Genomic DNA, 17631 nt, shown 5'->3' on the forward strand with positions numbered 1-17631 from the left:
TCTGCTCTCAGTTGGTCCCATTTTCTGCCTGTAACTTCCCAGCCTCCCCAACCTCTCACTGCCACACCTCCGTGCCTGGTCCCCTCTCCATTTCCTCTAGCTACAGCCAACCCACAGGAGGAATTTTCTTCCCTAAACAATCGGGACTAGGGGGCCTCACTCTTTGCTTATTCTTAGCCCTCTGCCCCTCGACCCCTCCCGACTCCTACTATGCCTACCTCTGGATCAATCCACTTTGCACATCTCAGAATTATTTTTTTTTTAATGTTTATTTATTTTGAGAGAGAGACCACAAGCAGGGGAGGGACAAAGAGAGAGGGAGAGAGAGAATCCCAAGCAGGTTCCACACTCAGAACAGAGCCCAACTCGGGGCTTGAACTCACAAACTGTGAGATCACGATCTGACCGAAATCAAGAGTCTGATGCTTAACTGACTGAGCCACCCAGGTGCCCCCACATCTCAGAATCCTGAAATGACTGTATTCAACGTCAGTTTGTGTTTCACTCCTGCTTGGCAAATCCTCTTCCAACTTTGGAGCTGCTTATTCTTTTCCTGATCTCCACCTCTTCGAGGCCCTTACTCCACCCTTACCCCTCTTACTTTTAACCACCTGTGAGTGAATGACCTAGCTTTCCACTTCACGGAGGAAAGAAGTCATCACACATGCACAGAAGCCAGAAAGCTGGGCACAACCTTGAACTCCTCACCCTTTCTCAATGCAATATCCAGTCAGCTGCTTTTTCAAGCCATCTTAAAGTCTTTAGGAGAGAGAGGAATTAAAAGTATTTAATCAAGATATTTAAAAATTTTTCCTACAGCAAAATAAAAACATACCTTAGTAAAAATAAAGCCACATTCTACATTAAATACGTTACAATAGTGATACTTTTATAAATAAAATCATTTTAAATGGCAAATACATGATAAAAATCTCTCATATGAGGTTACTCATATATAGTCCAACAACTGATTTTGAAAATGTAAAAACTACATCCTTCTTTTAAAAAACATTTAACTTAATTTTATAAAATTATCTAAAGTTAAAAAGTGCTAGATATGCTTCCATTGTTCCACTTTTAAAGCAATTATAGCATATCAGACCTTTAATAAACAAGATGAATGAGGACAGACAGCTCATCCTATGTTGCCTAAAAATGGAAACTTGAGAGACTTTGTAGGCAGTGGGGAAGGTCAGGCAACTGAGTTCAGGGCCCGCGAAGGCTGTCGTCAGCGCAGAACTGGGCTCGGTCCTTGTTCTCAGAACCATGAGATTCCATTTTCCTGGTCCCTTCCTACGAAAGGTCTTTCTAGGCCGTCTGGTGCCTAACTTTCAGGAGAAAGGTTTTTGGAAAGAATCTTGAAATTTAAATCCTATGCCAGCACCACACCTATTCTAAAGATTGAGGTGTTTTGCATTCGAATTTTATGCAAAAAGTCATGAATCTAATTCCAAAAGAAAAGAGGACACCTTTTGGTCACTTGGTTTCCCATGGCTTGTGGAGGTAGGATAATTTTCTTCTTTCTCTGAATACTGTCTTGACTATACAAACGGTGGTTGTACTGGAAAGGGTTCCAATGCCTTTTCTGCATTCTTCCAGTTGTGAAAATTCTCTCTGTACCAGTCAACTGAGGGGGAAAAAAACCAAAGGACAAAAATAAAAAACAAAACACTAAACACCAGTTAACCAGCATTTACTGAGTTCCTGCTAAGTCAGAAAAATCTTACCCATCAGCCACTCAGCTAACTGTACTCAGATTCTTAATTTAAGTAAGAATCAGTCTTGCCAAAGGGATGCCTAATGAAAACAGCTTGAGTTTGAACCAACCAAGGTCATTAATCACAAGATGTTTCAGTACCCGAAAACTTAGATTTAAAAGATGGTTATCGTTTGTTTGTTTGTTTTTAATTTCAAAAGTCATTCAATACTGAATGTGCTGGTATAAGTGTTGAAGAAATTCTGACTTTAAGAAATTGAGGGAGAAGGAGAGATACGTCATTTGCACTGGTTTTAAAGCTATAGGACAAGTAATTTTTTGTTCAAGTAAATGTAGCAATACAGCATTCCAGGCACAATGAGAAGGTGTGATTTTTCTTCTGTTAATATGTAAAGTCATTTTATATTGTTATATTATCAGGAAAGTTTTTCTTAGTTAAAAAATGATAAATTATCTTTGAATTTGCTTTCAAAAATTCAACACAAGTATTCTGTATGTCAAGCTCTGAATGAAGACTTTTTCTCTACATGTGAGTTTATCTTTTCTCATGAATACATTTTTAAACCAAACTTTAACATATATATATATACAGATTCTATACACTTATTTTAATGGACATTTCTTCACACAACTAAATTTTGTTTGTTTCAATGTAAAAAAGGCTTCAGACACTCAAAGACTGCAACTGTCCAGATGTCATCAAATCTAAGATGCCACTGAGGTTAAAATGGACCTGTAAACGTTATTTTACATGTTACCAAGAAAAGGAAGGAAGGAAGGAAGGAAGGAAGGAAGGAAGGAAGGAAGGAAGGAAAGAAAGAAAGAAAGAAAGAAAGAAAGAAAGAAAGAAAGAAAGAAAGAGAAAGAAAGAAAGATGCAATAATAGTAAGACATTCGTGACTTTAAACCACATACCTTTAAAGGATGTGAAAAAAGTGACAAATTTGCACCTGAGAATCAATGAAATAGGTTTCTGACAAACACTGATGAGACACAGGAAGACTCATCAGAAGTCAGTCTGTGAAATTCAAGATGCTTAGGAAATAGATTACTATGGCTGGAAACATACTAAATGTAACACTTTGAAAAGTGGAAAGTATTCATCACAACATTCTACTGAATTTAGAGTGTTCTAAAAATAAATTACTTTTCCTTTAAATTTTTCTGAATCTCCCCCAAAAGGATCAATTCATAACGTACTTGTCTTTTTTATTCCTTCTTTCCAAGGCACTTTGGGTCTCCATCCTAAACCATGTATTTTTTCTGACTTCATTGGATATCTCATGTCATTGGTAGGTCTTAGAAAACAAAACAGATTTAAAATGACATTGTGGATATATATTTACAAATGTAAATAATGTGTGTCCATGAATCTTTACCATAATTCACATTTTTCCTTAAAAAAATTCTCCCTGAATTTATTATAGAAAATTTGTAAAATAAAGTACATGTTAAAAAAAAAAAATCATCTATAATCCCAGATGCCGAACCCTCTCCGTGGCTTATCCTTTTCTGATTTCAGCCACGATCTGGGTTTGAATGCAGCCCATACCTATATGTTTGATGAATGAATAAATAAATACACATAAACTTATTAGGGCTCCTATGTTCTTATAGCAGAAAATTAAAGAGAGATAATGGTAGTTTCTGATTAAGTGAACATATCTTAGAATTTTGTAAGTATCTAAGATTTCACAACTTTTCCCCAATGTTTTAGCTTATTACTCACCTATCATTAACATAATCCACCCAGTTTTCCATTTCAGACTCTGAATTGGTCTCTTTGATCTGTGAAAATGGATTGTGTCGAATTACAAAATAAGACCAGAGAATAACAAAAGTATTACATAGCTGATTTAAAAGACTAGAAGAACAACCGCTTCAAAGTGGGGGAGATAGCTAAAATGAACAGCATTTTAGTACACTTCCTATATTTTATAACCCAAATTCCATCTGAAGCTCAGCAAAAATACACATTGCATAAACTATGGGAAAAAAATTAACTTTTTTGACTTTTGGTTATTACTCAGTGTGATACTGTGATTTATAATAAGAAATATATATTTGGTTTTTATCCCTGTTCCTAAAACCCTTGGAATTTCCTAAGTGATGAGAGATAAAGGTGTCTTTTGCTGTTCATAACAAGCCCCTTTTAAGCACACCAGAGTTTATGTTAATGAGTGAATTTTGGAAAGCCCCTAAGGAGGGGGCTGGTTGCCAACAGAACCAACCAACCAGATTGAGTTACTCTCCAGTGGTCAATGATTTCACCAATCATGCCCACTTAATGAAGCCTCCATAAAAAACCTAAAGGATGGGGTTTGGAGAACATGTGGACTGCTGAAAACATGGAGGTGCTGGGAGGGTGGTATGCCCAGAGAACATGGTCAATCCACAATCTTTCCTCCTCCTTGGCCCCAGGCTGCTCCTCCATCTGACTATTCCGGAGTCACACCCAGTGTGAGAAGCCAGCCATCTAGAAAGTAAACTGTTTTCCTGAACTCTGTGAGTCACTCTAGCAAAGTACCTCTGATTTATAGCCAGTTGGTCAGAAGCATAGGCGACAACCAGGTTTTGTGACTGGCATCTGAAGCAGGGGATAGTCTTGTAGACTGAGCCCTTACTTAACCTATGGCATCTGAAGCAATTTCCAGGCAGATAATGTCAGAACTGAGTTAAATTATAGGCTACCCAGCTTGTGTCTGAGCACTGCTTGGTGTGGAAGGCCCACATGGTTGGAGTCCACAGTATTCTGAGAGTGGTATAAAGGAAGAGTTTCTATACACTGAATCCTTGAGATCTATATTGATGTGCATTAATACGTACCTACACTCATAACTACAATTATTTATATATCACTGATTCTTAAGACTAGCACATACAAGTTTATATTGCTGATATTGAGATATTTGTTATAATGAGTATCTACATTTAATGTGTTAGGATTTTTATTTTCCTGAAAAGCTGTTATAAATGAGTGATATAATTTCAAATAATGACATATCTTCACGTACATTTTATTTTTTTACACGTTTACTTTCCAACTGAGTAAACTGTAAACTGTTGATTTTGACTACCTTAGTGATTACTACCACTAATTTAGTGACAATTTTGAAAACACGACCTTTCTGCAATATATACATACCAGTTGTATTAGTTCTTTGGCAAGCTGGAGAACTGACATTTCAAAATTGGTTCCGATGTTATAAATTTCACCTGGTTTCCCCTTCTTGAGGACAGTGAGAAATGCTTCTACTACATCGGTAGCATAAAGGAAATTTCTTGTTTGAAGCCCTGATCCATGAATGCAGCTAAAAAGATGAAATAAAAGGGAATCACAACGTATAAAAATGTAAGCTCTCCCAAACCAAGGTACCACAATGACTGTGTACATTCTAGAGCAGCCAATTGCCATGAGATCCTAGAAATCTTTTACTGAAAACACAAAGTCTCAAGACTTTTCTAAATTTTATCATAATTTGTAAATGATCTCCAAACCTCCTTCAGCACTCAGCAGGAAAGTGGCAAACATCTAAATGACCCCTGAGAAATAAGTTATTCATCAATTTTCTACCTTAAATTAATTTTGAAGAAATCCATATAGCTCTGTGAATTAAATAATTCCTCTGAAAAAGTAAAATTATATAAAGATAGATGTCAAATTTTAATGCTAAAATTCAAAGTTCTAGGATACATTATTTAAGAACTGAAGTTATAAAAAAAAAGGTTGCAATGATGTTAGTAAGTAAATTACAAAGATGGATAACAGATGGTAATTATTTAAAAATCTGTCACATCGATTGTAGAAGGAATTTGTAAATTTGTTGAAACATTCAATCCTACGGCCTTCAACTCTTAAGACTTTGTGATTTTCAAGACTGGCTGTCACTGAATACTATCCATGTACCAGAAAAACATATGGGTACAAAGGTAAATGATAACATACCATTTCCTGTTGTGTTGTAGTAAAGATATAAATTTTGGAATAACCTAAAAGAATATTTAAATATTGTTTCAGACATTGGAAATTCACTGATCCATATGAATCTAACTCATCATATGATTAAAAGATGATTATTAAGAATTATACATAGGGATAAATTCTAATTTTTCTTACCAGTTCAAGAAGAAACCTATGATAATATTGACAAGTGAAAGAACTCTAAGATAGCTTCCTATTGCACAAAGATAAGTTATCTGCTAGACGAATATAAAGACAAAATGACACATAGTGTAAAAATTCAGAAGTCTTCATGAACAGTTCGCTGTCATCACAAAAGTTCACCTCGGATTTCATTAAGGGCAGGAATCCGATCTTACTCATTGCTTTGCATACAGCACCTACACTCAGCGCTTGTGAAATTAATAAAAAGTAAATCCCAGTGACACTGAATTCAAAGAAAATTTATGTTAAACGGGGCGAGCTATATTATTAAATTAACAATGCACCTCTGAAAGATACTCCCCAAATTAAGCAAAGTAGATATTAAGACCAGCAGATCATGACACGGCCGGCCCCTTTCTTTGGGCTAAGAGATCAATGCAACCAGCTGGAAAGTGGAAAACCCTATCTCCAAATTTAAGCAGAAGAAAGCAATGGTTACTTAAAATTGGGCTTAATGATACAGAACCAACTGCACTGGTGTCTTCAGCCTCTTAACTACATTTCTTTATTCAGTACTTGTACTACTTTCTGGAAGATGTTCAGGCCAGCCAACAATAAAGAGGATCTGGGGAACGATTAGCCAGCTGATGGAGAGACAAATTTCTGTACCAGCTTCCCGCATTATGCTCTGACTAGCTCTGAAATGTCTAGACTGCAAACCAGGAAGGAGTCTTCAGCAGCCAGGACAGGAGCAATGGCAGTACTCTATGGTGCTTCCGAATCCTGCCAAGTACAAGGCATTTTCAGAAGATCATCTCTCTGGATCCTTCAAAGTCCCTTCTGAGCATTTTCATTATCCCTCAATTTAAAAACCATGCTCCAAGGGCCTCAGGTCACACGAGCTGCTGTCAGGTTGAGACTTGAACTCAGGTCTCCAGACTCTAAACCTGATGAGATTTGCCTTTGGCCTATACAGCATTTATAATTATGTACAATTACAGCAGAAATTATTCTGGACAAATACTGAGGAGAGATTATTTTAAATGATGAGAAGCTACAATCACTAAAGTACACTATGGATTCAGGAATAAAATGTACCTTTTCTGGATATTGATGTGGTCCGTAAACATTACTGCTTCGTGTGATGACAGCTGGAAACTTAAAGAGTTGTCGACATTAATGCAATAAGAGGTCCAACTGTAATAATTATCTAAAGACAAACAGTTCTAAAATCTGGGCACTTGCAGCTAAGTAACCCCACACATCTTAAGGACAGAAGTGAAGGGACAGTTTTCTTTTTTTTTTTTTTTTTTTTAAATTTTTTTTTTTCAACGTTTATTTATTTTTGGGACAGAGAGAGACAGAGCATGAACGGGGGAGGGGCAGAGAGAGAGGGAGACACAGAATCGGAAGCAAGCTCCAGGCTCTGAGCCATCAGCCCAGAGCCTCACGCGGGGCTCGAACTCACGGACCGCGAGATCGTGACCTGGCTGAAGTCGGACGCTTAACCGACTGCGCCACCCAGGCGCCCCAAAGGGACAGTTTTCTAATGTAAGGTTCTTGAAAAGACAGGAGAGGATGGGAGTCAGAGAAAGGCAGAGGTTCCCAAAAGGAAGAAGAGGAATATCTACTTGGACAAGTGCAGGATGAAGAGAGATAGGGCCAGGTTTGTTAGGTTTGACAGCAGAAAAATTACAGAAATTTCTACCTGATGATTTCAGAGACTCTATCTTGGACCTCAGGTTTGGTTAGATGTGAAACTGCAAGTTGTCTTTCTTGAGGCACCAACCCTTACAAATAAAAGGAGCTACCACAAATGGGAAAAGGGCCAAAGTTATGGAACACAAAAGGCAAAGGAATGTCAACTCCCATTCGCGAGGAGCCAAGAGAGGTGAATCATGCAGAGAGGAGCATGCGGTAGGTCATGGAACCTGCCCTCCCTCTGTCTTCTTTCACCCGGAGGATTCTGGGAATCAGGATATTCCAACCAGGTTTTCCCTACAGCTCTAATTCTCTACGTATCACTGAAGTAGGAAAAAATGTATACAAATTATTGCTTTATTATTTTTTTAATTTTTGTTTATTTTAGAGAGAGAATGCAGGAGAGGGGCAGAGGGAGAGAGAGAAGAGAGAATCCCAAGCAGGCTCCACACTCAGCAGGTAGCCAAACACAGGGCTCGATCCCATGACCGTGAGATCATGACCTGAGCTGAAACCAAGAGTTAGATGTTTAACTGACTGAGCCACCCACAAATTATTCCTTTAAATGATGAACTGAACAAGAAGTAGGTCCTACTTTGTCCACACAATATAGGAAATAAGTATTTTAAACTCCTTAGTATATAAACTGCTCAATCTAGGTCTTTAACTCTAAAAATGGAATGTTGCTAATCTAACTTGGAGTTTTAACACCTAAGTCCAAAGAAAAATTATTCAAGAGTTTCTGAAATCAGTTCTTACTTTATATCGTTCCCAGTAAGACTGTACAAAACACTCAGCAGCTGCTTTAGATGATGCATACGGATTTGTAGGTTGTTTGGGTGAAGATTCGTCAAATTCCTAATTTTAAAAAGATGCATTTAATAAATATTATGCATAGTTTCTAAGTAGAAAAATCAGAAAACATATCACAAACCTTAAATATTAATTACTACATTTTAAAAAACATTTACTGGACCCCAACTACTTGCCTGGCATTTTTCCTAAGCGTTTTTTATATGGTAGCATTCACAGTAACCCTATAAGGCAGGCAGAGAGAACAAGTACAAAGGCCCTGAGACAGAGTGCGTCCAAAGGTACCACAAGGAGGTTAGTGTGAGGGAAGAGAAATGGGAGTTGAGGCCAGAGAGCTAGAGGGAGGCCAGAACCTGTGGAACCCTGAAGGTCACTGAAACAACGTGAACAGGTTTTTGAGCAGAGTAATCCCATCATCTGACTTATATTCTAAAAATTGTTCTGGCTCCTGTGTCAGACCTGATGTAGGATAACAGGGCACAAGAAGAAAAAAGGGTTCCTTCATAAAGATTGCAAAGAGAATTGAAAATGCTTCTCACGGGTGGGACTGGATATTGAGGAGAAGTGGTCAGGGTCTGCTTTTTTATTACAAGTTTTTTTCAAACCGCTTGATTTTTTTTTCACTTATGTGTTTTCATACAAACGTAACACATAATGAGGTCACTGCAAACACTGACTGTGAAAAATATAGATGAGAATGGAGCCATCTTTTGCATAGGAAGCATAATATGTACAAGTGATTTAAAAAGGAGAACAAATTCCAGCTGCTACAATAATTTCACATGCACCCCTTGACATTCCGATGCGCTATCCTGAATGGAAGAGAAGGGGAGTGGGCGGTATGCTCTGCTTGGCCCATGGGAATGACATTCATCATGTCTAGACTGGGACAGAAAGGCAGGACGTGCTGTTCTCTGGTAAAAATACTGTCAGTCAAATTATATATAAATATGTACCAAGACTAGATGGTTGTTGCCATTTGGGCTGGTATTATTTGATTTGAAGAGAGGACACAAAGAACTGATAGTTTGGAGAGTCCTATAAGTGTGCATAATGAGAGGATGAAAAAGCCCAGGGTAGGTTTTACTTCTTTTAATTTTTAATTTTAATTTAATTTTATTTTTAAGTAATTGTTTCACCCAACACAGGGCTCAAACTCACCACCTCAAAATCAGGAGTCGCACACTCCACAGACTTGGCCAGCCAGGCGCCCCCAGAGTAAGTTTTAATAAGACACATTTGTTTCATGGTTCATGGTAAGTGGGTGAAACATATACTTTTCTAAGCTTACCTTATCAAGACTGCCTCCATACACTTCATCTGTGCTAACGTAAATAAATTTCTCCACTCTGGCTTCATGAGCAGCACTTACCAAAACATGAGTGCCATAGACATTAACATAGGTAAACTCAAAGGCACGTACAAATGAAAGATCTAAAAAAGAGAGAGAGAGAAAGCTAGAACAATGCCACCCAGGGGACAAAACAAACACCAAACGGTAGACTCAGGTTTAAGGAAAGTTCTACTCACTTCTCTTCATTCACTACAACTGTAATAGTTTAAAAAAATAACAAAAACACATTGCTACTTACTATTGCTTTAAGCCGAAATTATAAAGTACATGTGAATTCTTAGAACCTAGAAAACTATCAGTGCTAAATTTGCAGGAAACACTGTTTCATTCTATTACTTTTTATGTTTGTTTATTCTGTCTTTCTCAAGAGCGTGCACATGCGCACTCACATGAGAGAATGTGTGGGGGAGGAACAGAGAGAGAGGGCGAGAGAATCCCAAGCAGGTCAGCACTGTCAGCACAGAGTCTGATGTGGGGCTCGATCTCACAAACCATGAGATCATGACCTGAGCTGAAAGCAAGCAGAAAGCTTAACCGACTGAGCCACCCAGGTGCCCCAGGAAACACTTCTAGTCTAAAAAAAAAAAAAAAAAAAAATCTAAATTTAAAATCGTTCTTAAATTTGAAACTTGAAACATCTAGTTTCTACTAATAGAGGGCTAGGCTTTTCAGATCAACCTGCTATTGCTGAAAGAACAATAAATGCTAGATAAATTATTTTTGAAAATAAATTTACTTTGAAGAATAGATTCTCTATAACCTGGGAATGAGGGGAACTTTACTAAATATGGCTCACAATCCAGACATAAAAGGAAAAAAAAACTGCTAACTGTGACTACACAAAAGCTCTTACACAGAAAAAAACAACCAGAAATCTATAAAGTAAAAATACAAATAAATGACAAACTGGGGAAAATACTTAAACTTTTCAGAAACAAAGGGCTAGTATATTCAATTTATAAAGAAGTTATAAGAAAATAAAAAGGAATAACCCTATTGTAAATGGATAGGAGACATGAACAAATAGTTTAGATAAGAAATACAGAGGTCGTTAAGCTTAAGATGCTCACCCTCAATTATAATAATGAAAATCCAAAATGAAAACTGGTAGATACCACTTCTTACCTACCAGATTGGCAAAAATTTAAGTCTGACAATAACTTCTGTTGATGAAGCTATAGGGGAAAGATACTTCATGCATTAGGAATAAGAATGCAAAGTGTTTTCAACCCTTAAGGAAGGAAACTTCCCAATATCTAGGCAAACTGCATATGATTTTACCCCCTCAATCCTGGTTAGTAGGCTCAACTGTGTTCCCCCCAAATTCATGTTGGAGCCCTAACCCCAAGTACCTCATGGTGTGACCATATTTGGAGACAGGGCCTTTAAAGAGGTAATTAAACACAACACCATTCAGGTAAGCCCTAGTCCAACATGACTGGTGTCCTTAAAAGAAGAAATTCTGACACACAAAAAAAACACTAGGGAAAACCAGGTGAGGACACAGTGAGAATGTGGCCATCTGCAAGCCAAGGACAGAAGCCTGAGAAGAAACCAACCCTGCTGGCACCTTAACCTTGGACTTCAGCCTCCAGAACTGTGAGGAATAGAATTCTGATGTTCAAGCCCCCCAGCCTGTGGTATTGTGTCATGGGGGCCCTAGCAAACTAATCCACTCTCAATTCTTACTTCTAGGAATCTCTACCCAACATCAATTGACAAACATACAAACGGACACTACACAAGGACACAGGCACAAAGCGATCCATTGCAGTGCCATTTAAGTAGCAATGTGTAGGAAATAAACCCAACTGGGGTACATATATGCGATGAAGTGTATGAAAATAAAAAGGAATGAGGAATATCTCTATATCCTGTTTAGAATAATCTCCTAGGTATACTGTAGAGAAAACCAAGGGAAATGATAATTTTAAAATCAGGTAATAAGGCAGAGTACTACTACTAATGAGAATTTAGCAACACTCTATCTTTTGTTTAGGTGATGGCTACATGGGTATTCATGTTATCATTATTTATTTCACTTAATTCTAAATTCTTCTGAATGTATGGTATGTTTCAAATTATGAGATGTTAGACAATTAGATCTCAGATGCACATAACAGTATAGATCATGATAATATGTTCAACCGTGTACCTACCACCCAGCTTTTAAGAAACAACATAAAAAATGCAGTTGAAGGCCCATCTCCCCAGAAGTAATCACTATATTGAATTTGGTTAAACTCAAAGTTTTAAGATAGCATTCAAGGTTATACTTCAACCTACATTATTAAAATTGTCCTATTCTCCTGGGGGAGCATGGTATGTGCTCTTTCAAAGACATATATATTAAGTACCTACTTATTCAACCTCAATGGTGGACTTTGATTTGGACTAGTCACTGGGAAAAAAATCTTCCCATCATAATTGTAACATAAAACAATGCTTACCTACATGTGTTTGCGCAGCAAAATGTAGCACTATATCTATTTTCTCTGTTTCAAAAAGCAGTTTCACAAAGTGAGAATTGCATATGTCACCCTATATAAAAAGCAAACATGAAAAAACTAAGTTTCATTGAGCACTGTCATTCGTAATAACCATTTTACTACATGAACCAAAACAATGATAAGAAAATAGAGAATAGAGAGAATAGAGAATATCTTGAAAATTCAACCAAAGGCTCAAGTAAGTATAGTAATGATGTATTTCTCCAGCATCCTAGGATATAAGATATTCAGTTCAAGATGCTTTCTTGTAAATAAGTTTCTAAAACAATATTTTATTGAGCACCAACAACTACTAAAAACTGTGCTGGCTTTTTCCTGTAACGTTCCTGCCAACCTCAGGTCATTATGTTAACAGGAAACTTTTTAAACATATTTTTTTTAAGTTTGAGGTAACCATTATTGAAATATGTTTAAAGTATGACAACCAGATGACATTTTGAAAAATGTATTTTACCACAACTAAGTGAACTGTGAATATTTTTTTAAGTTTATTTATTTATTTTGAGAGAGACAGAGACAGAGTGAGTGGGGGAGGGGCAGAGAGAGAGGGAGACAGAGAATCTCAAGCAGTCTCCAGGCTCTGAGCTGTCAGTGAAGAGCCTGACCCAGGGTTCAAACTCACAAAAATGAGATCATGACCTGAGCTGAAACCAAGAGTCGGACGCTTCACCAACTGAGCCACCCAGGTGCCTCATTATGAGTACTTTTGATGTTGTGTGTATATTTAATTCTTCTAAAAATACCTATTCTCAACAATTCTTTAATGACTGAAATACTTTCATATAGAAGAAAAGAATTATAAAATGTTTGCTCAGTATATTCTTTATGATTTGTGGTTAAAAAGAGACTTTGTAGGGGTGCCTGGGTGGCTCAGTTGGTTGAGCATCCAACTTTTGATTTTGGCTCAGGTCATAGTCCTAGGGTCACAGGATCGAGCCCTGCCCTGGGCTCCACACTGAGCATGGATTCTGCTTAGGATTCTCTCTATCCCCCTTCCCCTCTCCCCTGCTCACACATGTTCTTTCTCTCTCTCTCAAATAAATAAAAATGAAGAAAAAATTTTTTTAATTTTTAAACTTTTTTTTTTTTAATTTACTTTTGAGAGAGAGAGAGACAGAGTGTAAGTGGGGGAGGGGCAGAGAGAAAAGGAGACACAGAATCTGAAGCAGGCTCCGGGCTCCAAGCTGTCAGCAGAGCCTGACACGGGACTTGAACTCACAAACCTTGAGATCATGACCTGAACCGAAGTCAGATGATTAACCAACTGAGCCACCCAGGTGTCCCCCCCAAAATTTTTAAATAAAAATTTTTTAAAAGAATTTATAGAATATCTCTAAAAAAAAAAAAAAACAACCCCCCCCCCCCCCACACACACACACAAATCATGAGTTAAATAGTTTCATCTGACATTAAAATTTCCCTTTGCAAGTCAATGACCTGACTCTCTGGTTTATACTTTGGACTCGTCTAAGGGTGGCCAGTAAGAATCAGCCTTCCAGAGCCAATTAGTCCACCTTTATAAGAGAAGACTATCCCAGGGGCTACATGGTGGGCTTTTTGACTATTGCCTGGCCTGAGTAACATTCCCCTTTACACCAATCTCTTTAAATCCCAGCAAGGCCTTATCAAGAAGGCTGGTAAGGACCTAAAAAATAACAAACCATTTAAGTTCAATCAGCTACCCATAGATCTGCCGACGTGCCCAATGTCACATGCTGCTTTATATGTGGTATCGATTTAAAAGTGGTATTCTCTGTAGCATGTTGTACTTCTAGAAATTAAAAGGTCTTTAAGAAGCATACTTTTCATGCCTACATTACACAAGTTTGCAAAGTAGAAAGACAGAATGTCTGAATGGCTAAAGAGGCACAGTAAAACAATTACATAATTATAAGAAAACTCTCATACCTGTATAAATTTGTAGTTTTGTTTGTTAGAAATGGTTTCAAGATTCTTCAAGCTTGCACAGTAATCCAGCTTAAAATAAGTAAGTGAGGAATGGGAGAGAAACAACAGAAAAAGTGATAATAGCTTTTCCTATAAGATACCAATTTATTTAAGACTATAGATGTTCTGCTTGTAATACAAGAACATGTCTTCTTAAAGTGTTTGCTCTTTGTGTTTTTAGAAGTCTCTGATATGTTAAAAAAAAGTATTTTAAAAAGTGTAATTCTGCTACCTTTTTAAAATTCAAAAAAAATTATTGTAGAAACCCCTCCTTTAAAAAATTTTCCTGCTCACATGTGCCTCCAACCATCAGAAAAGCTTACCATTTCTTACTGCAAAGGAATTAGTAATTGAAAACAAAGACACCTGTGTTATGCATATTATGACTGATCATACTGTTTCCTGAGTTAACTGTTGGTAAATCAGTGTACAGATGGGGAAAAAATTACTGTCCATGATAGTAAGGTAGGCAAAATTTGATAAGCCCCACATATTATTCTTTGTTTATGGACTATTAGTATTATGTTTTATGACTAATGCAGGTAACTATCTGCATCTTGTGTTTAAAATAAAAATTCCAGTGATTACCAATCATGGCTTTTGGACTCTCCAAGGAGACTTCGATTATTACTGAAAAATTCTCAAAACTGAATTAACTTTAAGAAATAAATATGTAATTTTCCAGGAGGTGGCAGTTACAAAATCAAATAAAACAATGATAAAATCAAATAAACACAGTATCCCAACTCCAAAAAAAGTTAATAATCACAAGATTACACTACATATTAAATTTAGGGTTGAAGATTTTCTTTTGGTAAAAATACTGCACTTAAAACCTTTAGTTTATAGTTTAAATGGACTAAGATTAAATATAGCATGATCACATGACCATGTAGGCCCCCTAAGTTGCTCAAATGACTAAATAAAAAACTAAAATATCAGCATAAGATTTTAATATTTAAAAAAGTACATCAATGTCAGTGCATGAAACTCATTTTATAAAACTCACCTTGTCTAGATTTATGATCATATAGTTTGGATAATCTTGCACTAAAGAGACAATCACATGTGATGCGCTGTAAGAAAAAAGTATATTTTGTTAGAAAACTTAACCTTTTCCCTAAACTAAACATTTCCTAAACATTACCCTAAGCTGTCGAGTATTAGGAAACTATTCAAAGATACCTTTTCAGTTTCTGCAAAATAACAGAAATAACATAGCGATACTGAATACATACTCCCCTCCACTTTTCACTAACTTTCTCAACAGTATCATCAATAATCAGCATCGATATATGGATATGCCTTTGCACTGTGGGGAAAAGAGAATTTACTGGTCCTGGGTATAAGAAAAAATTAGTTTGACCAAATGATTTTGTCCATTTGTGCTTTGCGTGTGGGAGTAAAGCAGGGTGATAAATACAATGGGTGGTGGTCAGTACAGATAGACTGAAGCTATCCCGTACCTTTTAAGGGACTTTAGGTATAACTATGCAAAAATTAAGTTAGTATGAGCATAGGAATTGTCTATGTTCACAGCACCCCTACTACAATTTCTATCTCTAGGTATAAGAATTTAGTGGTGTAAACCAGCATCCTCAGAATAACATGGGTTTCCAAGGCTAATAATGGCTGAGGCCATCCTGAATTGGATAGCCATAGTGGCTCCTGGCTTCAGAGGACCTCGAAGTGGAACCGGAGGCATCTCAGTGAGATGATTCACCAGGTTTTCTCACACACACTAAAACACTGGGCCCCCAGGAACAAGGGCAGCCCTTGAACAAATTATGAACTCAGACTTTTGTACCTGATGGCCCTTTCACAGCATTTTCTAGGACTTGCCCTTCCAGGACCAGCACTCTCACACAAGTTCAACCCTTTTATGCTCCTCTTCTCATTAAGTAACCCCTGCCTGTCTGGTACCCTCCTCCAAATCACAGTCAGATTAGAAGAGCTTATTTAAGGTGCTAATGGGGGAGGTTATTCCCATGTTTCTCTTCTTCCACTAGACACTGGGAGTTTCCTGTTGGTACCTGTGCATTCATTCGTTCAACAACTTTTGAAGACCTTTGTAAAATAAGCCAGGCATTCTTATAAACACTGGTTGAAAACAATAATCTCTGCCCTCATCGGTTTACATTCTAGAGTGGGGATGCAGACAATAAGCAAGTAAACACTAATACGCAATATAATTTCAGGTAGTGATTAGTGCGTTAATTGAGAAAGGGGCTATTTTAGATAAGATGGCCAGGTAACACCTCTCCCAGGAGGTGATGTCTAAGTAGCCATCCGAATTGAGTGATGGAAGCGGCCTAAGCAAAGAGGAAGCAAGTGCAAAGGCCTCAAGACAGGAGGAACGGGCCTCAGGTGTTTACAGGAACTCCAAAAGAGTAAGTGTGGCAGGCACAGAAAAGCAAAGAGGTAGAATGGCAGATCAGTTTGGAAAAGTAGGGCGTGGACACTTGAGTCTTGTAGATATGTTAAAGAGTTTGGATTTTATTCTAAGTTTGACAGGAACCACTAGGGTAAAACTCTATGCACTTATTTACTTAATAAACACTGACTTCTGTGGGAAGAACAGACTTTAGGGGAACAAGAGTGGAAGCAGTATGACCAATTGGGAAGCAACAGAAGTAATCTAGGCAGAAGAAGACAGAAACGTGGACTAGGGTAGGAGGGCGGGGCGGGGCGTGGGGTGGCGGTGTGAGAAGTGTTTGCTTTGAAAGTAGTGAAAGAGGACTCACTGATTGAATATGGGTGTGAGAGGTAAAGAGCCATCACACATCTAGTCCAGGTCAAAGCACTAACAGAGGGGTGTTTGTTAAAGCCCGCTAACTAAATGAATGTGCTACTGTAACCCAAAAATGGTTGCTTGGCGCCTATATGTAGAAGGCCTGTGTACGGAAGGGGTGGGCTGGAGGCTGGGGCAGTCGAGGAAGCTTACTGCAACGTGGGTGCACTCAGAAGAGTGACAGGTGCATCCCAGGCCAGGTAAGAGGACAGACGGTACCACAGCACTTTGGTTTTGGTTGGGAAGCATCTTAAAGAAGTCGGAGTTTCAAAGGAACCAAGACTTTTCAGGCGGAGGCGGGGACGGGGGGCGGGGAGGGGGGGTGATGGCAGAAGGTAGGCTGATCCTAGTCATGCGTTAAGACCCTTCCCATTTCAGACCCCCTAAGCTGGTCCCAAGTTGCCAAGAGCAAGTAGAGGTGCAGGAAAAGGTTGGGGTTTCTGGGGAGCCACTACTCGGCCAGCGACGCCGTTACCTACATGAAACCAGCACCCCCGGTCACCAGGAGCCGCTTCGCAAAGCTGCCGGGAGGACCCAAGGGCTCCGCCCTGCCCGCAGCCGACATCTCCCAGCTCAGCAGTGCCTAGCAGCGTAAAGCGCCAGATCTGTACACCGTAGGTAAGTTCCACCGTGACTCTTCGCGACACGTCTCGTGCCCCGACACGTCAGTGGGGTGGGCAGCAGCAGCTTCCG

At 38.3% G+C, this 17631-nt stretch overlaps 1 protein-coding gene across 2 annotated transcripts; it reads right to left on the reverse strand.

Annotated features, from left to right (window-relative positions):
• Window positions 1–468: 468 nt before the first annotated feature.
• Window positions 469–17617, reverse strand: TGDS (TDP-glucose 4,6-dehydratase). 2 transcript variants are annotated; one of them, XM_030312709.1, is made up of 12 exons: window positions 17418–17612; window positions 15157–15223; window positions 14109–14177; window positions 12141–12231; window positions 9628–9770; window positions 8283–8381; window positions 6921–6980; window positions 5664–5707; window positions 4863–5028; window positions 3447–3505; window positions 2918–3015; window positions 469–1627 (listed from the first exon to the last, which is right to left on the reverse strand). In XM_030312709.1, the coding sequence occupies exons 1-12, from the start codon at window positions 17501–17503 to the stop codon at window positions 1542–1544; spliced, it is 1068 nt and encodes a 355-aa protein (XP_030168569.1). In that variant the 5' UTR covers window positions 17504–17612; the 3' UTR covers window positions 469–1541. The 2 variants fall into 2 exon arrangements, with proteins under 2 accessions (XP_030168569.1, XP_030168578.1); XM_030312718.1 differs by lacking the exon at window positions 2918–3015 and having other exon boundaries at window positions 1540–1627; window positions 17418–17617.
• Between the last annotated feature and the right edge of the window lie 14 nt (window positions 17618–17631).

Source organism: Lynx canadensis, chromosome A1 (genome assembly GCF_007474595.2).
Source record: "Lynx canadensis isolate LIC74 chromosome A1, mLynCan4.pri.v2, whole genome shotgun sequence".
NCBI classification, from domain to species: Eukaryota; Metazoa; Chordata; class Mammalia; order Carnivora; family Felidae; genus Lynx; species Lynx canadensis.